The sequence below is a fragment of the Lethenteron reissneri genome, chromosome 32 (genome assembly GCF_015708825.2).
Source record: "Lethenteron reissneri isolate LAM-NWPU_2019-01 chromosome 32, ASM1570882v1, whole genome shotgun sequence".
NCBI classification, from domain to species: Eukaryota; Metazoa; Chordata; class Hyperoartia; order Petromyzontiformes; family Petromyzontidae; genus Lethenteron; species Lethenteron reissneri.
The window spans coordinates 4657270-4675477 of NC_083810.1; the positions used below are offsets into that span (position 1 = coordinate 4657270).

At 44.0% G+C, this 18208-nt stretch overlaps 1 protein-coding gene across 1 annotated transcript; it reads right to left on the minus strand.

Moving 5' to 3' along the window:
• Positions 1 to 1235: 1235 nt before the first annotated feature.
• Positions 1236 to 16703, minus strand: LOC133349909 (organic solute transporter subunit alpha-like). The gene is made up of 9 exons (XM_061563771.1): positions 16564 to 16703; positions 14917 to 15200; positions 12919 to 13079; positions 11368 to 11441; positions 10474 to 10632; positions 8595 to 8706; positions 6632 to 6778; positions 5133 to 5238; positions 1236 to 2922 (listed from the first exon to the last, which is right to left on the minus strand). Exons 2-9 carry the CDS (start codon positions 15026 to 15028, stop codon positions 2771 to 2773), a joined length of 1023 nt encoding a protein of 340 aa, XP_061419755.1. The 5' UTR covers positions 15029 to 15200; positions 16564 to 16703; the 3' UTR covers positions 1236 to 2770.
• Positions 16704 to 18208: the final 1505 nt, after the last annotated feature.

Below are 18208 nucleotides of genomic sequence, written 5' to 3' on the forward strand. Positions count from 1 at the left end.
GCATTATGACTGCAGGCATTGTGCTCTATGCAAACATGACTCCTTGTAAAAAAAGGTGTCAGTTTTGTTGCCAGATAAAAGGGTAAAAAAACAATTATCAGCTATTACAAGTTAGCTTAATGTATGTATTCATTGTACTTTGCTATTAAGATAAGTCCAGTGATCTTACTGAAGAGTCATTTGTGGATAGGAACTTATAAGTTGTATAAAAATGCACTACTCTGTTGGAAACGAATAGTGGCTGTCATTTGGAACGATCGGCCTGCGCAGTAGCAATGTGGCATTTCCACTGCAGGCTCCATGCCTCCTCGATGTGGCGCTGCACACTCGCTGGAGGAGCGTGGTGGCACTTTTCTTTTGACTCGTCGGTGCAGCATGGCACGCGGCAGCACACCGCGCAAATCGGCGGTCGTGTCCACACGTGTGTTCAAAGAACCATCATGCAAACCGAGGACGGTGAACCCCACCGCCAACCCGCTCCGCTCGTGATGAGTGCAAGCAAGCGACTGTCACGCTTGCTGTTAACGCTTGCCTTGTAATAACCCGTCCGAATGACACCGCGCTCGATTTACAGCGGCTGTGTCCTTGGGGCATCCGGGAGGGTGGCCCTTTGTTTGTGCCGCCGAACTCACAAGGATGGCAAAAAACACCCGTCGTGAGTTCAAGCCTTTATCGTTGGAGGAACAGAAGTTGAACTCATTTGAACTCATCATCCCTCTGAAGTCGAGAAAATAAATGACCACTTTGTGGGAAGTCAGCAGTTGCTTGTTCCACGGACAGACCGGCCTCTGCCTTCGGAATGTGGAATCACCACCACTGGCTCAGTGTCACCGAGAGAGAGCAGCACTGCTTAGCACACAGTTGAGCATTGTACACTTTGGCTTTTGATATGCTTGACGTTCACACGGTGCGTTTGTTGTGCACTCTTTAAATAAATACTAAAACCAGTGTCCCAGTACAGGGCAAGCAGCGGCAGGCATGCAGTCATGACCAGCATTAAATCTAATGAAGAGCACATCTTTGGAGTTGCATGCTTATAAATGTGCTGTGTATGTCAGTGTTTGGCTATTAGTAGTTTTCAGGAACAGAAAACATCTGTTTAAAGTGACCCATCATCCGTTATCATCAAGTGTGCATTTGTTTATCCTGGCCTTCATAGAATACATGTTGACGCATTTATTAAAAAATTATTAAATATGTTGAGGAGTACCCACGGACGCACTCGGAGACGCAGGTAAGTTGAGAGGCTTCCGCCAAAGGTTCATCAAGAATATAACAATAACACACACCAGGGTATACAACTTCCCAGGGTCTAGGGGTCCTACACTGAGTCCCACCACACGACCCTGCTCTGTCTGGTCCCAGTCCGGCTAGCTCCGGTCTCTCTCTCTCGTGTCGGATCGGGGACTCTGCCAACTCCACCGACCGGAGGGAGAAGCACCTCTACGGCTACCACCGGCTTCTCTTCAGACTCACCTCTTGATCCCTCTACACCTGGTTCTCTCTCTACCCTTCTACCATTTCCCGTTCCCACAGTGACCCCGCTTTCATCACGGGGTCTCCCTTAAGTACTCCAGGAGACGTGACGTCATCACACTGAACGGCACACCTGACGTCACGTCCCCATTTCACTCCTCTACAAATATACAAAACAAATTAAAGCACAATATAAGGTCAGTATATAAATTGAAATATTTATACAATACATTACACTATTATAAATTCCAGCGTGCATAATTTCATCCCAAATGTTGCATTTTATTTATTTGGTCACTCATTAATATGATTGTAGACATGCAACAGGGCAGAATAGGAATACGTCTCACAATTTTTGGTAAATATACACAATATTTTATTGCTTTTAATGCATCATTTACATTATCACATAATTTCCCTGACTACTTTGTACAGTATATACAAATGTTTTTACATTATAATATCAATCACATAAAACATTTTAAGTGATTAATGGCATGAATATGAATATAATAAGACAAGTTTAGTAAATCGTGAACTCAAACTGCCCATGTGTTAATCTGACAGTATTTTACATTTTATTGACAGAGCAATTAAATGTCTATTTCAAAGGCCCATATAAATAACTCATTTATATCTTGGGAAAAATGTAATGCCAAAATATTCATTATATAGTTCATGTTTTAAATTGCTTATTAATTCTTACTTCTAAAAACTCCATTATCTATTCTAGTTCGAGACCCAACTTGTACCAATTCCACACAATCTACCATACTTAAGGTGCAGTCATTTGTTTATAAACAGTTTCGTGATATGGCCGTGGGAAAAAAAAGTTGAACAAATATAAAAATGCTACATAAAACTGCACAAAGTGGCCAAGAATGTTCGACTTATTGCATCATTGGTTTATCATACAAGTAAAATTACATTCCGAAGAGGGTCTATGGCAATGGCAAATCTAGATGATTATACATCTGAAAAGGCAGTCAGGTAGGCTGGTCCAACAATTGTAGGCTGAGCAGTTTACATTTTACAGATGGCGATCGTCTGCCTACCCAACCTACAATGCAGCGGACACAGATTCAAAACTCCACTGTCCATCGAGACATTAGTGGCGGATATATCGAGTGGGAAGGTGCTACAATTGCACTCCGTCCCGAGGACTACTACCCCAGAGGGCCCAGGCAACGGGCCGCAAAATGGGTACTGGGGGTGGGTGTAGAAGGTGGACACCAACCAGGGCCAAAGCCAACCATGTCACGTGACTGCCTCTCGACGTACGTCCGATTGCCTCTCACACGTCCATCTTCTCCATTTGCTGGGAGGGCGTAATTACTTTACAAGCGTCGTCTTCTGTGGTGGTCTCTAAAATGGTCTTGCTGTAGTAGAAGCGGGCCACCAACGCCAACATGAACATCTCCAGGATCATTAGGTGCTGGTGCAGTACTGTAACGACAATGCAATCGATGCAGTGAGGTCCACTGGATTGTATTCAACGTCATCAATTCCACAATCGCCACTACAAAGGGCAGCAATGCATATCAGCATCTATCTATACGGGCAACTGGCTGGATTCATGTGGAAAAGCCACCATCCCAAATCGAGTAGTTATGTTATGCATAGTCAATTAGGCAGCATTGTTTTGGCCAGAAATGTATGATGCCCTGCAAAGACATTGTAGCCAGAAAAACTAAATGAAAACCCATTACTTTTACGGAAAAACGTAAAAAAAATGTTGTAAAATATGACCGGGTGGCTCTATGGTTATTGCTTGGCTCACAATCAGACGGTTTTAAGTTCACATCCCAGTACGGGGTGATCGATTCAGCTCTTTATCCCTCCAGCATTGTCATCCTAAAAAGAAAATGAGCCATCACAGTGCGTTGTGAGATTTGTACTACTGGCTTAGGGCCACTAACAGAGGTGCATGTCGCTCATCTGAGCAGGGAGATTCTTTCAGATGAGGCCTCGTTTAGAAGCTCTGTAACATCCAAATCGCCATCGACTCTATAGGCTTACCAACAAATAACACAGGCTGTCTGATATTCACATGACAAATAGGGCCTCATTAACATTTCAAATGGCCTATGGTACCTAGTAAACACTGCACTCTCGTAACAGTGTCAGGACATTCAGGGACTTCAAAGAGGAGAGGTTTCGTGTACACAATGAGTGGTGCAGTTGCCACTACAATTGTTCTTGTTTCACTATGTATTTACTTTATTGTAACATTTGTGAATTACATACGGAGATTTTCACAAGGATGGCCTGCAATAGATATCCCAGGCAAACAAAAATGAAGTCAAGTCAAGTAAAGCTCATTTGTTAAACCAAGTGAGAACTCCGGAGACCAACAGAAATCTCATTTGCGACAGTGACCAGGATCAGCAAAATAACAAAAGAAAAACAAATAAAATAAATAAAAGTACAACAATGAAGCGAATCGATAATTGAAAATAATCTTAGATAAACAATGTATATAATTAGATCTACAAAGGATTGTAGAATATACTAAATATTATTGACACAGCAGAGAATTTATCTGCATGTCGCAGGATTCTGATACGTAATTTTGGCACATTAAGAAAATATATTCAAGGACACACAAGAAAGCCTACATTACTATATATACAGGACTCAATCTGCAAGGTGTCGGTGCGTACATCAACAGGTATCTATAACTAAGTGTGGTACAAAAATAGACGTTTTAAAGTGGGATTATTATACGGCCAGAACTCTTTAAACATTCTCTCAGCTCATAAAGATAAAAATCTTTATGAACATGGCCAGTAAAGGACCATTTGTGGGAGGAAGGCAGCCCAGACATTGTAATCGAGGCAAAACAAAGTTTGTGGAATAAAAAAAAAGTCCACTATGATTGTGTGATGTTTGGGAAAATATATTTTGCCCCCGAATGGAATTTGTTCTTTTTCATCAAATGCATTGTGAGGTTTTTTTTCTATATTCCCTAGGAATTAAATTATATTTTGGCAAAATAATTACAAGAGAAGCACAAATTTAAAAGTTAAGAGCATTTTTTAATGAACCGTGCCCAGTATTCGTTCCCCCCACCTTTTGGGTGTCGCTATTCAGATTATTATTATTTTAAGTCTTCTGCACTTCTTCTGCCATTTGAATTCACTTCAAAGCTTATTTGTCACACGGAAAATCCTATTTAGCCAGTTACCCAGCTAGCTTCAGTGGCAACAGCCCACAGCCACTAACAACAACAACATAGTTTTTGTTGGGGTAGAAAGGAGCCCAGCCAGCAGCCAGCCAGGAAACTCGAGGCAAAGATTTGGAATCGTAGTACGATTGTAGTGGCACTCATAGGTTGGTGATCAAGGGGAAGACATTAAAGCTAGGCACGGTGTGCTTTAAGCGTACACCTTGGAGGGCCACGTGTGGAAGAAAGTAAGCAATTGCGAGGATGGCGGCATCAATTGCATTGGCCATGGTGACCTCTTTAAGCAATCCATCAAGAGTTAAACTATAGCTTTAGTCATCAAACTAATTTAATTATCATAAACACAGTAGTGGCAAGACAGTGGTGTAACCCCATTACTATTATTTGGCTCTCTAAATGTAGAAAAGACGACATAGGTAACAGCCGTCTTTCTGCCTTATTGTCTTCACACGCGCGTGTGTTAACGTACTGAGTCCTTTGTTGCGAGCTGGAAGAAACTCGTCACATTTGATGCCACCGAACAGCACCGCAAAGTTTAAGCAGGAGCTCTGCAGTGTGGTGATGATGAGGACAGCCTGTACGCCGCACACACAGAGACACCAGAAAGCAAACAGACCAAAGGTTTAGATCAGGAATCAAACCCAGAAATAATATAACGTTATACACATACATATATATATAGCATCATACATGCAAGTTGCATTTCAAAACACTGTCGTCGAATTTGCAACATGCATACTTTTCGGACAGAGGTGTGGTAAACCACAGGCAAGCGTAAAAGCAGCCAGAGCCAGTGATAACAATTGCCCACGGTCAGTGGTCCTATAATTGGATTTTTGGCAAGCGCCAAACATCCCAATCTTGACTTGTATTTTTTTGTTATTTTCTTTGCACCTATCTACGTGACATACTCTTTGGTTCTTTCTCTCGGTAAAATCACGTAGGTAAAACGTGACTTTACCGAAAGAACCAAAGAATATCCAAACATCCCAATTTGTCCTAAATAGGGACATTTGACCAAATCCAATATTAATGCCCTTCACCTATGAAAGCGTAATTGCATCTCAAGACTCTTTTTCATGAGAATCCCGCATTGAATTATTTGGTCATTGCCATGAATGGGTATTTGGCATGTGGGTGATTTAATCGTGAAGCAAATTGTGAATCCTTTGAGAAGATCTCGGCATGCTCGAGCAAGATTTCCCATGCACTAGTCTTCATGTGCCACTGCAGTCCACCTCTTTAGACTTACCAACATTTCAATGAAAAGCAAAGTAAGATTGAACACTTTTCAGCATCAAATGAATATAAAAGGTGGCGAAATGGACTGCGCCGAGCCGTGAGAGCTGACATGGAGGAGGCTCTGAACTGCGGAGCTCTTAAGCATAGTTCACAAAAGATCAGCTTATCTCTGCCCGAACGAGTAGTAAGGGCGGCTCCTATCTTGATTGATAGCTCTGATATAGAGTAGTATATTCACAGCATCAAAAGTAAACTAAATTCTTTTTATTGTACCTGGTAAGGCCCACTGAGCTACATAGTTTTTTTTCAGAAGCGACTTGGCCACAAATGATAGCGCAACGAAGTGGCTTATCATGTGGACATTTATAGCAGCAAAAAACATTTAAACGTATGTTTCTAAATGTGGAGGGAAAAACTGGAGGACCCGGTGAAAAATCCACACGACCATGGGGAGAGAGACACGCAAACTCCAAATATACAGGCATCAGGATCGGGATTGAACCCACGACCTCCTGCATACCAGGCGAGGTAGTTAACATCTCACTACCGCGGCATCAAAGTCAAGCAGCGAGAAGTCTCTCCGCTAAGCCCTTCCCACAGGGTGGTGTGAGCCGATAATTATCTGTATGTATGTCGAACATCTTTCGCACCGTACGTAGCCAACCATGCTAATCTGAAGGCAAAAGGTTCGAGGAAACGAAAATAAAATGCATAAACCGCAGGCACCTGATTGATGATGAACTTGGGCAGGATGTGCGTGTGGGCGAGCTGGTCGCGAACGTGGGTGTAGAGCATGGAGACCGGCCACACGGCGAAGAGGGTCAGCAGAGAGGGCATCATCATGACCCACGAGCCCAGACTCGCCACGTTCAGCTGCTCGTGCGCACGACAAGTGGCGAGCACGTGTTCCAGTCAACGTGTGGACACGACCGCAGTGCTGGTGTACAAATTGGCGAAAGTTAACTGCAGCGTAACTCTTTTTTAAATCCTTTATATTAAGTTCGCTTGCTTGCTTGCGTGCTTGCTTGCTTGTTTAGGACCGTGCAAATCTTTCGGTCGTTTTTTAACCCACTTCCCGTGATCCAATCGAGCTGACATTTTCCACACAGACTCGTTGTGCCAGACAATTAATGTTCGTGAAAAAAAATTCCCAAAATTTTACACTTTTTAGGCAAAAAAAAATTATTTTACATATATTCAAATAGAACTCATTCATCGCTTTGGCTGAACGTCAGAGTTTAAGAGCCCAGAGCGTAACCCCTCCACAGGCCGTGGTGGAGTAGCGCAATTGGTAGCGCCCTCGCTTCCCATGCCAAAGGTCGCGGGATCGATCCCCGCGTCCTGCACAGGCGAATATATTTTACAATCCTTTATATTAAGTTCGCTGCCACGCATATAAAGGATTTATAGTGAAAAACTTTGTTTTTACGGGTTATACTTATTTTACGTGCGAATCTCAGTTTTCTGTGAAGATACGCGTATATTTTATTGCTCACTTGTATGATGCCATTTTAATTAAAAAGAAAATGTCCAAGAAATTAAACGAGCGTTGGGGTAATGCTCGTCTCCATTTCAGGACTGAGCCAGTGGTGGAAATTCCTCATTTCTAAGGCAGGGGCCAGTCTCTCCTCAGACAACCACTGGGTGGGCTGAATCGGCCCCTACACAGGGATTTGAACTCACAACCTTCCAGTTGGTTGTCAAGCGTTCTGCCACGGTGCCGGCCATCTCAAGACATTAGGCATGAATCTATTTTGAGGAGACAATGCTGTCCGCTCTATTTTTTTTATTCATTGTTGTGCCTGCCGTAAAAGTCACTGCAATGAATTTGAATTGTTTCACCGACTTGTACACAGTCAGTGTGCAAGTTGATGAAACCAATCCAGGGCAGACAGAAGCGAGTTGACGCAGACCAGACATCATCACCCTGTTGAACTTATACAAAGCTTTAAAAGCTATGTGTAGAATATGCATAGATTTTGCAAGTACTGAGGCAGGCGTGTATGACAACATTGATGTTTGGGTACACGTTTTTTATTTTATTAAATACAACAATACCCACATCTGTCAAAGTGGTATCCACGGCAGCACTTCTTTTTGCAATACATTAAATATGTAATGCACCACTGACTTCGCAAACACAACATAACAATGATCGTATCAGCTCATATCATGGCAGAGGGAACAGAGCATTGCTGCATTTGTAATTCAAATGCAGGGTGGGTGACGGGACGAGGCACTGCAGCCTAAGAGGAATATAAAAAGGGAGTCCCTGCTTACTCAGCTTCTTGTAACATTTTGCCTTCCTATAAAATAGAAAAATATATAATATGAAGGGTGGGGGGGTAAAAACGTTGTTTCTTTACCTATTATTTATTTGATGTAATACTCACTTTTCTTATGCTATTCATTGCACATGGTTGCACCTTATTTTGCGTGCGATTGCAATTTATTTTGCTCAGTCGGTGTTCGATGCCGAGGTCGAGATGGGTTTCTTTTTGTATTCTTCTTGCTCTATGTACCCTGTACCGCTCCCATTCTGCTGTAATGCGCACTAAGTGCCCACTTTATTGAGGGAAATATTGGCAGATAAAATAAAGATTGAATGATTCATTTTTCAACACATTAAGGGTAATCTGCTCAGCTCTTTATAAAGAATGTAGGTCTGAATAAAGTGCCATCCACTCACTTTGCCCGGGATGATGAGGCCGTCGATGACGAAGACGTTGCCGATGAAGAGGATGATGAGCCGCAAACACAAAATGTACATGACGATCTGCCGGAGGATCCTTATATTGATCCTGTGAGGAGACATGGCCGTGACCCACGCGCAGCGAATGTTCAATTTGTGCTCAAAGGACATTTTAAAATAGCAGTCAGCGAGCATGAGACAGGTGGAGCATGAAACGTCGGACATCGTGCGGAAACAACATCGCGGCACGACCTGAAAACACATCGGAGAACGACACACGGTGGACTTTGTCGAATACTCATGTATGTTGAACTTCTTTCGAACCGTACGTAGCCAACCATGCTCATCGGAGGTGTGGGGGAAGGACAACAAACTACACCATTGGAACTTCATTTGCCAGTAAAAAAAAAAATATTACTGGCAAATGAGGTTCCAATGGTGTAAATGCTTCACCCCGAGCTCTCATACTCTGATGGTGCATTGTCTTTGAGTTGTGCGCCTTTTGGCGTCAGTCTGGTCCAACACCATGTGAGACTAGGCTCTAAGGAAAGCTGTCTCGGGTGTGGACCAATCAACTTCAAGGACAGTGCATACATTATCAGAGTTATGTTTTTTGTTTGCATTATGACTGCAGGTATTGTGGTCTATGCAAACATGACTCCTTGTAAAAAAGATGTGTCAGTTTTGTTGCCAGATAGAAGGGTAAAAAACCAATTATGAAAACAAACTAGACACAAAAAGTCACTCTAAAGGACCCGATTAATGTGGGGGCTCGAGGGGTTGCAGCCTGGGGCCTCTGAGTTTGAGAGGCCCCAAAAATAAACTGAACTGATTTTTGTGTTAAGTTCGTTGCCCGTACCTCGCACCTCCGATTCGCACGGTTGGCTACGTGCGGTGAGAAATAAATTCCACATACATACGGACTCACAATAAAGGTTTTTAGGTTAGATCGCGTAAGTATAAATGTTTCGATTTAAAGCTTTCGTGACTGCAGGGATTCATATTCTTGGTTCTTTCGGTAAAGTCACGTAGAAGGGAAAAAATAAAAGAATACAAATAAAACGATAAAATTCTCACGACGTTTCGATTGCAACACAAGCAATCATCATCAGGTGTGAAAACCACAGCCAGTTGCTGTCCGTGGTGCTAAAATTTAAAAAAACGCCACTTTTTTCAAATTTTATTTCTGTGGTTTTCACACCCGATGATGATTGCTTGTGTTGCAATCGAAACGTCGTGAGAATTTTATTGTTTTATTTTTATAACTTTATTTTTTTCCCTTCTACGTGACTTTACCAAAAGAACCAAGAATAAGTATAAATGTGTCGTAAACCTCCACTACCCGACACAGCCAGTAAGGTTTGTCACGTAAACAACACGCGCCAATTAGTTACTACTTAATCCACTGGTGTGTCGGAGAGTAAATCCACAACATTTACAATTGTAACCCAAAAACCTTCATCATGAATAATATTGTTCGCGAAAGCCTACGTGTTAAACTGATTCATACAGACTGCTTTTAATTGGTGAGGCGCAATACTGGAGTGCTACAATAACATACGTGTCCTTTCGGTGAGATTCAGCAATTAAAATCGCAGCATCGCTAAGTGCATTACTGCCAGTTATGTACCGATGTTAAAATAGTGTTATCCATTTTAGATTTGAAATCGCATTACAATTCGTATGTTAAAATCTCGAAATTTAAAAACTGAGGCGAATAACAATTGCTTGTTTGGCATTGATGGTAGGTGAGGGGCGATATCAAATGAGGTCTGGGCCCGCGTTGAACCCAACCGGGTCCCCTGCCCGCCTCTTGCCCAGCACTCGTGGATCGCCCATTTGGCCGAAAGCAGTGGCGCAGGTGCGACGGCCTCACCTGTTGAACTCGACGGTGGGCAGGCAGAGGCAGCAGCAGCAGCAGGGCCCCGTGCTCGTGCGGAAGGACTCGTTCTCAAGCTTGCTCAGCATGGAGCTCGTGCCGCCCATGTACACGATGGTGAGCTCCACGAACAGGTAGATGCAGACGCCAAAGTAACTGTTGGCGGGGAGGGAGGGAGGGGGGAATAACGGCGCGTGAGAAGATGAATACTTTGTCTTCTTGGTTCTTTCGGTAAAGTCACGTAGAAGGGAAATAATAAAATAATAAAAATAAAACATAATAAAATACAATTCTCACGACGTTTCGGCCACAACGCAAGCAGCCGTCCCATTCAGACGCTGTCTTTCCGACAGACCTGTTCTTCACCTGAGGACGGCTGCTTGCGTTGTGGCCGAAACGTCGTGAGAATTGTATTTTATTGTTTTATTTTTATAATTGTATTATTTCCCTTCTACGTGACTTTACCAAAAGAACCAAGAAGATGAATCCCTGCAGTCACGAAAGAAGCTTTAAATCGAAAAATGAATATTTTGCTTTGAAGGACAGTAATGTCGCACGAGTACTGGAAGACGACGGCATCGTTGGTTGTTGACGTGTGTCCGAGTGAGAAAGGCGGCGGTGGGTGCGTCACTCCTGCGCGATGGAGGAGAGCAGGTTGCTCATGGAGGCATTGAGGTGGCGCCCATAGGTTGGTGACCAAAGGGAATGAGCTAAAGCCCAATTTGTGACGATGAGACTTTCAGAGTGACCCTTTGATGCCGGGCGTCGGCTGTGCCACAGCGGCGAGATCTGGCGAGGCGTGGTGGCATCGGCGATACACTTGGCTGTGATGAGGTCTGTTCTGGAGGCGTTGCAGGAATGCGATCGGTAAAGAGGGGGGGGAACACTTACACGGACGAGAGGAACTCGGTGAAAACCGTGGCACGGGGCACCCACATGGCGATGGTGGCTCCAGAGGCAATCACCTGGACAGCGGCCAATGGAATACGAACTTGATTAGACGAATGATACGACATCATGAGCTTGACAATGAACTGTTATTTCACGGGACCTCCCTGTTATTTTTCGATTACAGTGAGGAGGATTGCAACTAAAGGTATTGAAAAAAAACTTCTGGTATTAATCTCCAACTTACATCCCTAAGCCAATAGTGGAACATCTGCATTCCTATGATGGGGCCGAAGACACTCATTGTAAATTCCCCACAACGTGGTTTGAGTATTATCGTCTCTAGACATACGATGGGTGGGATTGAACCCTCACTCAGTTGAGTCAATTAGTTTCACTGCATTTATAAAAATAATGTCCTTTATTTTCCAACACAGTCTAAAGCCTCGCCAAGTCTCAAGGCTCTGATTACAGTGAGAGTATGAAAAAAACAATTGCAACACTGTAAATATTCACATTATTTAGTTTGTATCAAAACAGTATTCTAAACTACAGTGTATACACTATGCCAAAATGCAGATGGGTTAATGAAAATAAAAACGTGAAGAGTTTGTTTATATAACAACAAAAAAAGTGTATTACTGACACTTGGATTCTTATGGAGAGCTCTCACTCGGCTAGCCGAATCATCACAGGGTAATTTTCGTAAAAGTAAACAAATCCATTTTATTCTTCATCTATGCATCATCTCCACAGAAACTAAATTATACAGCAGTGTACACAATTATCATGAGATTCGTGCTGTAAAAAAACACTGGACAAATAACACAAATACTGAATACTGTACAATAATAATCTCTTAGGCTAATAATGAGCCGCACAGAGTCGTTCTCAGAGAGAGAGAGAACGACTCGGAGGCATGGGGAGCCACAGACAAGTGGAAAGGTTGCCAAGCGGTGAGCCAGCACCAACTATTGCCCAAGCTCTGCGGTCCGCTATATATTAAGGCGTTATCGACCAATTAATGAGCGTTTAAACATGTGGGTGGAAACCGGAGTACCCAGAGAAAAACCTAAGTTGGGCAACACTCTATCCCTGTACGAGTTGAAAATGGATTTAGATTGATCCACTTGCTGTATTGTCATAGGTGTGGTGGCGACTTCGACACACACGGAAAAATGTAAAAAATGCAATCCCATATGGGAAAACATTGGTGGTGGAAATTACGAACGTCATTGCAGTGTGGGGCTAAGCAAGCCGTGAGTCATCCATCTGATGCAAACAACTCCTTTGAGCGTTTATTATCAAACACATCTTTACAATGTACATCCTGAGAGGCCATTGCAAAACATGATTTCGTAAAGCACACAAGAGTAGCAAGGGATTTAGTAGCCTGCTCATATAACTTGCAAGTTTATAGGTTGCATTGTTTGTACTTTATAAGAATGCGAATTGTGCAAAAGAGGGCTGGGAAATTCTGCATGATCTAAAATGAACACGATTCCTAACGCGATCGTTACCGCTGGGCTTGGCCTGGCATGAGGAGTAACGTACCGCTGGACATCCTGTGATCACCAGCTTGGCAACGCGGAGGGAACGGTTCATGGGCTTCCTTGTGAAGTACAGCGACCGCTCGATGTATACGATGACGCAGAATAACGCCATCACGGACAGGATGATGAACATGAAAATGTTGATGGTGTGTCCCTTGACAACTGTAAACACACACACAAGTCATCATCATCATTATTAACAGCTCCGAATGATCCCACACGGTCTTGCGATTCCACGATCAGTCTCATTCCTGCACATCAGCTCATCTCGTTATTCCATCTCCACAATGGTTGTCCTTTTTGGATGTGTTCCCTTCTTTGGCTGAACTTCCATTGTGAGTCTGGTCCATTGGCCACCCTCTATTCTAGCAATATCTTTCTCAAGCTCACTTTTTCTTCAAGTCACTATATCTCTAAATTGCATTTGTTATCTTACACCGAGTTGCTCTCTTTTGTATCTCAGTGGATTTTTATAGCATGCATCTCTCTACGCTTCTGTGTGCATTTTCCCAAAAGTTTTTGTCAGCGTCTGTGTTTTATGCATGTCATAGAAGCAAACCTGTCAACCCCTTATCAGTGCCCTACCTTATTACAGACCAATTCAGACCTTATTGGTCACCCCGTGCCCTTATAAATCTCAACCATCATCCTACAAAGTGAGAAACACAAAGACAAAAAAATTGCCCGTACTGAAACGGCTGTACGCCGCATGAACCTGAAAACTCAATTTCCCTGTTCAAGAATACGGGAAAACCGTATGGGTTGACATATATGGAGCAGCTAAGAATGCGTTGATTTCAAACTTGCTTTGTTTGCAACATGGGTAAGTTGCTTTTACTAATCCCCTGCAACTCGCCTCTATTTCATCAAATTGATTTAATTTCACCGTCACCGTTACACAAATTACTTGGCGATACTACGTTGGCAATGGTGCACAAACAACAGCAAAAAACCTCGATACATTAATCAATAACGCTGCCTTGAAAGGATAAGTGTAATAATTACACGGGTGATCAATGGCCCTACATCACAGTACATATAGACCAGAGGTAGCACCATTGGGCCGACATACATAATGTATTGTGTGTTTAAAGTTACATCCCTCCAACAATTATCTTCTGAGCCAACTTGTTTTACACGAGACCTTTTTTTCGGCTCATGTTTTTTTTGTTATCTTTAGCTCAATCGTGCAGAATTATTTATGAAGTTCTTCGTGACGTTCCCTGTAGTTCACGCTGAACTTGCAAAGAGGACAGCCACAAATTACAAAATCACAAGATGAGCAAATACGCTCTCCCCAAGGCGATTTTATGGCAACTTTAGGTAACGTATTTTTATTCTGAACATACCACACACAACAAGTGTACAGAGTGTTTAGCCCAACACACAGCACACGCACGCTGCGAGGAAGTTTACTTCGGTTAAGTGACAAACGGGGCTAGGTGAAGTCTCAGGAGGGGGTCTAAGGGCGAGGAATAATCTTGGGGAGAGCTCCGTGCAGTCAATTCCTTGTCCCGGCCACCACCCGTGCCGGATGCCAAACACTCCGTTGTTATTTACTTTTGGTTACAGCAGTTATAGGTTTTTTTGACATGATATACAAATTGTAAAGCAAAATTAAATAATAATAAAAGCAATTGAATTGAAATGTTCAACACATAACTGGTAATGATACACGTATATGCTATGGCTTTAATAGCCTATTTATCTATAGTGTGGTTGGGTGGGTGAGCGTGTGGTTGGGTAGGTGAGCGGGTGGTTGTGTGGGTGAGCCTGTGGGTGGGTGAGCGTGTGGGTGAGTGAGCGTGTGGTTTGGTGGGTGAGCGTGTGGGCGGCTGAGCGTGTGGGCGGGTGAGCATGTGGTTGGGTGGGTCAGTGTGTGGGTGGTTGGGTGGGCGGGTGAGCGTGTGGGTGGGTGAGCATGTGGTTGGGTGGGCGGGTGAGCGTGTGGGTGGGTGAGCGTGTGGTTTGGTGGGTGAGCGCGTGTGGGATGCATTACGCGCAAAGATGGCCGTGGAGTTTGGCGACTCCTGTGCGCAGGCGATGTTGTTGCCGGTGGAGTCATTGCCGATGCCGCTGCTCATGTTCGTCTGGGTGGGCTGCGTGCTCATGGTGGCTGCTTGCGAGCTCCCGGCAGCTGAACGTCGCGATTGCACGACGCGGGTTGCCCTTCTTATAGGGGAGCGCTCACTCCCAACTCCGCTCGCCCTCTCGCTCGCTTCAGCCGCAACACGCGAAAGCCCTCGGCGTTTATATGGCCCATCGCGCCAAGTCACCTTCGTCCTTGGTCATTGCACGCAAGTTCATGGGGGGGGGGGGGGGGGTGGAGGTTTCTCCGTTGCAAAACGTGTCGAGAAGACGTTGCGTGTTCACACGAGGGTCTGAATGTACGACGGAGTCTGAAGTGAACCAACGCGTTTTTGTTGGACCCTCTCGCTTGCCCGTCCGTCGAATCGCGCTACGGGTCTGGTGAAAGATGCACTCACTGTGAGGCCGTGTGCTTAATGCTACGGGAGAATTGGAGATACGTCTGTTGGATCTGGGACAGCTATTGAAGGGAGGGTTACGTTTAAAAAAAGCTTCAGATGAGAGCAATTTGGAAGAGCGATTTAATGACGATTAAATTGATACAAAAAATAAAGCAATGAGCCTTAAGAAACAAGTTTTTTTAATCAGCGTGTAGCAGCTGCTATGGAACACGATTAAGACACGTGGCCATTCACAATAAACAATAATAACTCCGAAGTGTGCAAAGAAGGCAGACACATGCTTGAGATCAAATTGACATATATCTCATTGGGTTAACTCAGCCCTTTGTTTCTCAGAGTTGATACTATATTACAGTATTTCTTATTGCTTCCCCAGGAGAACCCGAATCCCAACACAATTTTTGATGAGTGCCCTGCATTTGTATTTTGGAAGGAAATCACAGTGCCTGAAAACCCCACACATACGGGGAGTAGCATTCGACACTGCCACCTCCTGGTAACCTCACAACCCTGGACCTACAACACCTGGCAAGCCTTGCCTGTCACCCATCCTACTGCCCACCAGGATCAGGGGTGCCGCGATGGCGACATGTTAACTATCTCGCCTGGTATACAGGATGTCGTGAGTCAGATCTCGACCCTGACGCCTGCTGTATATTTCGAGTTTGCATGTTCTCCCCGTGGTCGCGTGGATATTTACCCAGGTCCGTGCGTATCAACTATAATTTAGCTGATATACATTTCCACGTGATAAGCCACTTCGTTGGGCTATCATTTGTGGCCAGGTCGCCTCTGACAAAAGAGCTGTATTGCTCAGTGGCATCTTACCTGGTAAAATAAACAACAGAGTTTAGTTAGTAGTTGTCACGAGAATTGGGTGTACGAGTACTGCACTGTAGGAAGTCAACAATTGTTGTACTGTGCAGTGACTAGCCCCCACCATAGGAATATGGAATTTCCACTACCGGCGTTGATGAATAAAGAAAAGCAGCAGCACAGACTCACATGTAATAACACACATTGTTACATATTTGTGACTGCTGCATTGCAACCGAATTTAATCAGTACACTGATATTTTCACAATGTAAAAAAATCGATATTTACCTCTATTGTACTAAAGTACTACACGCAATAATCACAGTCGTTTGTCACGTACCTGCGTGCAGTTTATATTTAAGATGGACGGCATAGCAAGAGATGCTGGAACACGGCAAGTGTGACTTGTAACCCAGGAGTTCCTGGCCACGCACTGAACAAGAGGCAAGGATATCTGGAAACCTTTTTGTCTCATACAGCCTCGCAAATAAAATAAAAACCCGGTCGGACAGTGCTGAGTCTTCCAGATTTAAACCTGCAGTGCAATGCAGCATGATTTTTTTTACTGCAAAAGGTAAAATTCCTGCCATTCTACGGGCACGGCTCGTCGCGCGCAATCCGGGCGCAACCTTTGAGATTCATGAAACATTTGCAGCCTTCATAATTAAGAGCCAGCAATAAATGGCCCTCTGAGGTAGCCGCTTAAAAGTTGAGGCAGTTATTTTGAAAGGGGCTCATTCACGAGTTTACGTCCTTTATAGGCTGAATACAGCTTCATAAGCCGCGAAGTGGTATGTGGCCTTGTAGCGTCAGCATTCGCTGCCTTCAACTTACACAAAGTCACGGACTCAAAGAGGTGTGGGTGGGTTTTAATCTCTTGTCCAAGGACGCAGTGTTCTTGTTGTCCCACACGACAGCTCCGAGTATTGCCTCTGAACCAGCAAGCCAGACGTTATCTCTTCCCGCAGCCAATCCGACAATGTTAAAGCACTGTTGTATTTCTTTTCTTGTGTAATTGCTATCATAAGATGAAGATCTCTCATGACACGTTGAAATCACCCCGTGCGTTAGAACATGGCCCACAGAGGCAGGCGTCGGTAGAACTTCCTCTGAGATCTCTTTGCGGGATCCGTTTAAAAAACGAACTATAAACTATAAATATATTTTTTCAACAGGTAAGGCCCACTGAGCTTTAGAGCTCTTTTTTCAGAAGCGAACTGGCCACAAATGATAGCACGACGAAGTAAGTGGCTTATCACGTGGACATTTTTTTAGCAGCCCAATACTCTTCACGCATGTCGATTTTAAATGTGGAGTTACAATCCAGACGACCCCCAGAAAAAGTCATCACGACCACGGGGAGAACATGCAAATTCCAAATATACAGGCGTCAGGGTCGGGGTCGAAACCACAACTCCTACGTACCAGGCAAGGAAGATAACATCTCGCCATCGCGGCGTTACATCCACACATTAGGATGTTCACTTTCCCGCAGGCCCTGCCACAAAATAAATATTAGCTGCACGACAATATGACCAATATGGAATGTGAGACGAAAAACCAACACCCTTTGTCAACTAAAATTCCTCGCACAGCCATAACAGGCTGCTGGACAACGTGTTATTGTTAGCGAGCACCTATTAAGGCGGTGGTGACATGGCCCTTGCGGTAGCGCGTTTATCAGTTGTTGGGGAGATCCAAAATTCGAAACCAGTGGCCGCCTGGATTCGAACTTTATTGCCACATCGCTCCCTTAGCCGTCAACTGGCTCGGCATCCTCGACATCAACACGGAACGCCGATTGCGAGTAATCGTCCGTGCTGTACTAAAGAAGCATCGGCAAGAGCAGTGACAGAAAGTGCTTGTCGTGTTAGTCACTGCCTCAAATCTTTGGAAAACCCCATTGTAAAACTGATAAGATTATCAGGATGGTTGAACTCGTTTGCCTAGCTGTAGTAATGTATCTTTACCGCTTTACCTTCCGT

Coding starts and splice junctions, on each gene's coding strand:
- LOC133349909 (XM_061563771.1), bottom strand. CDS start 15,028: ATGAGCACGCAGCCCACCCAGACGAACATGAGCAGCGGCATCGGCAAT. Junction 8,707..10,473: donor CCCACCGTCGAGTTCAACAG/GTGAGGCCGTCG, acceptor GTCTCCTCACAG/GATCAATATAAGGATCCTCC. Junction 5,239..6,631: donor CCAAGTTCATCATCAATCAG/GTGCCTGCGGTT, acceptor TGCGGCGTACAG/GCTGTCCTCATCATCACCAC.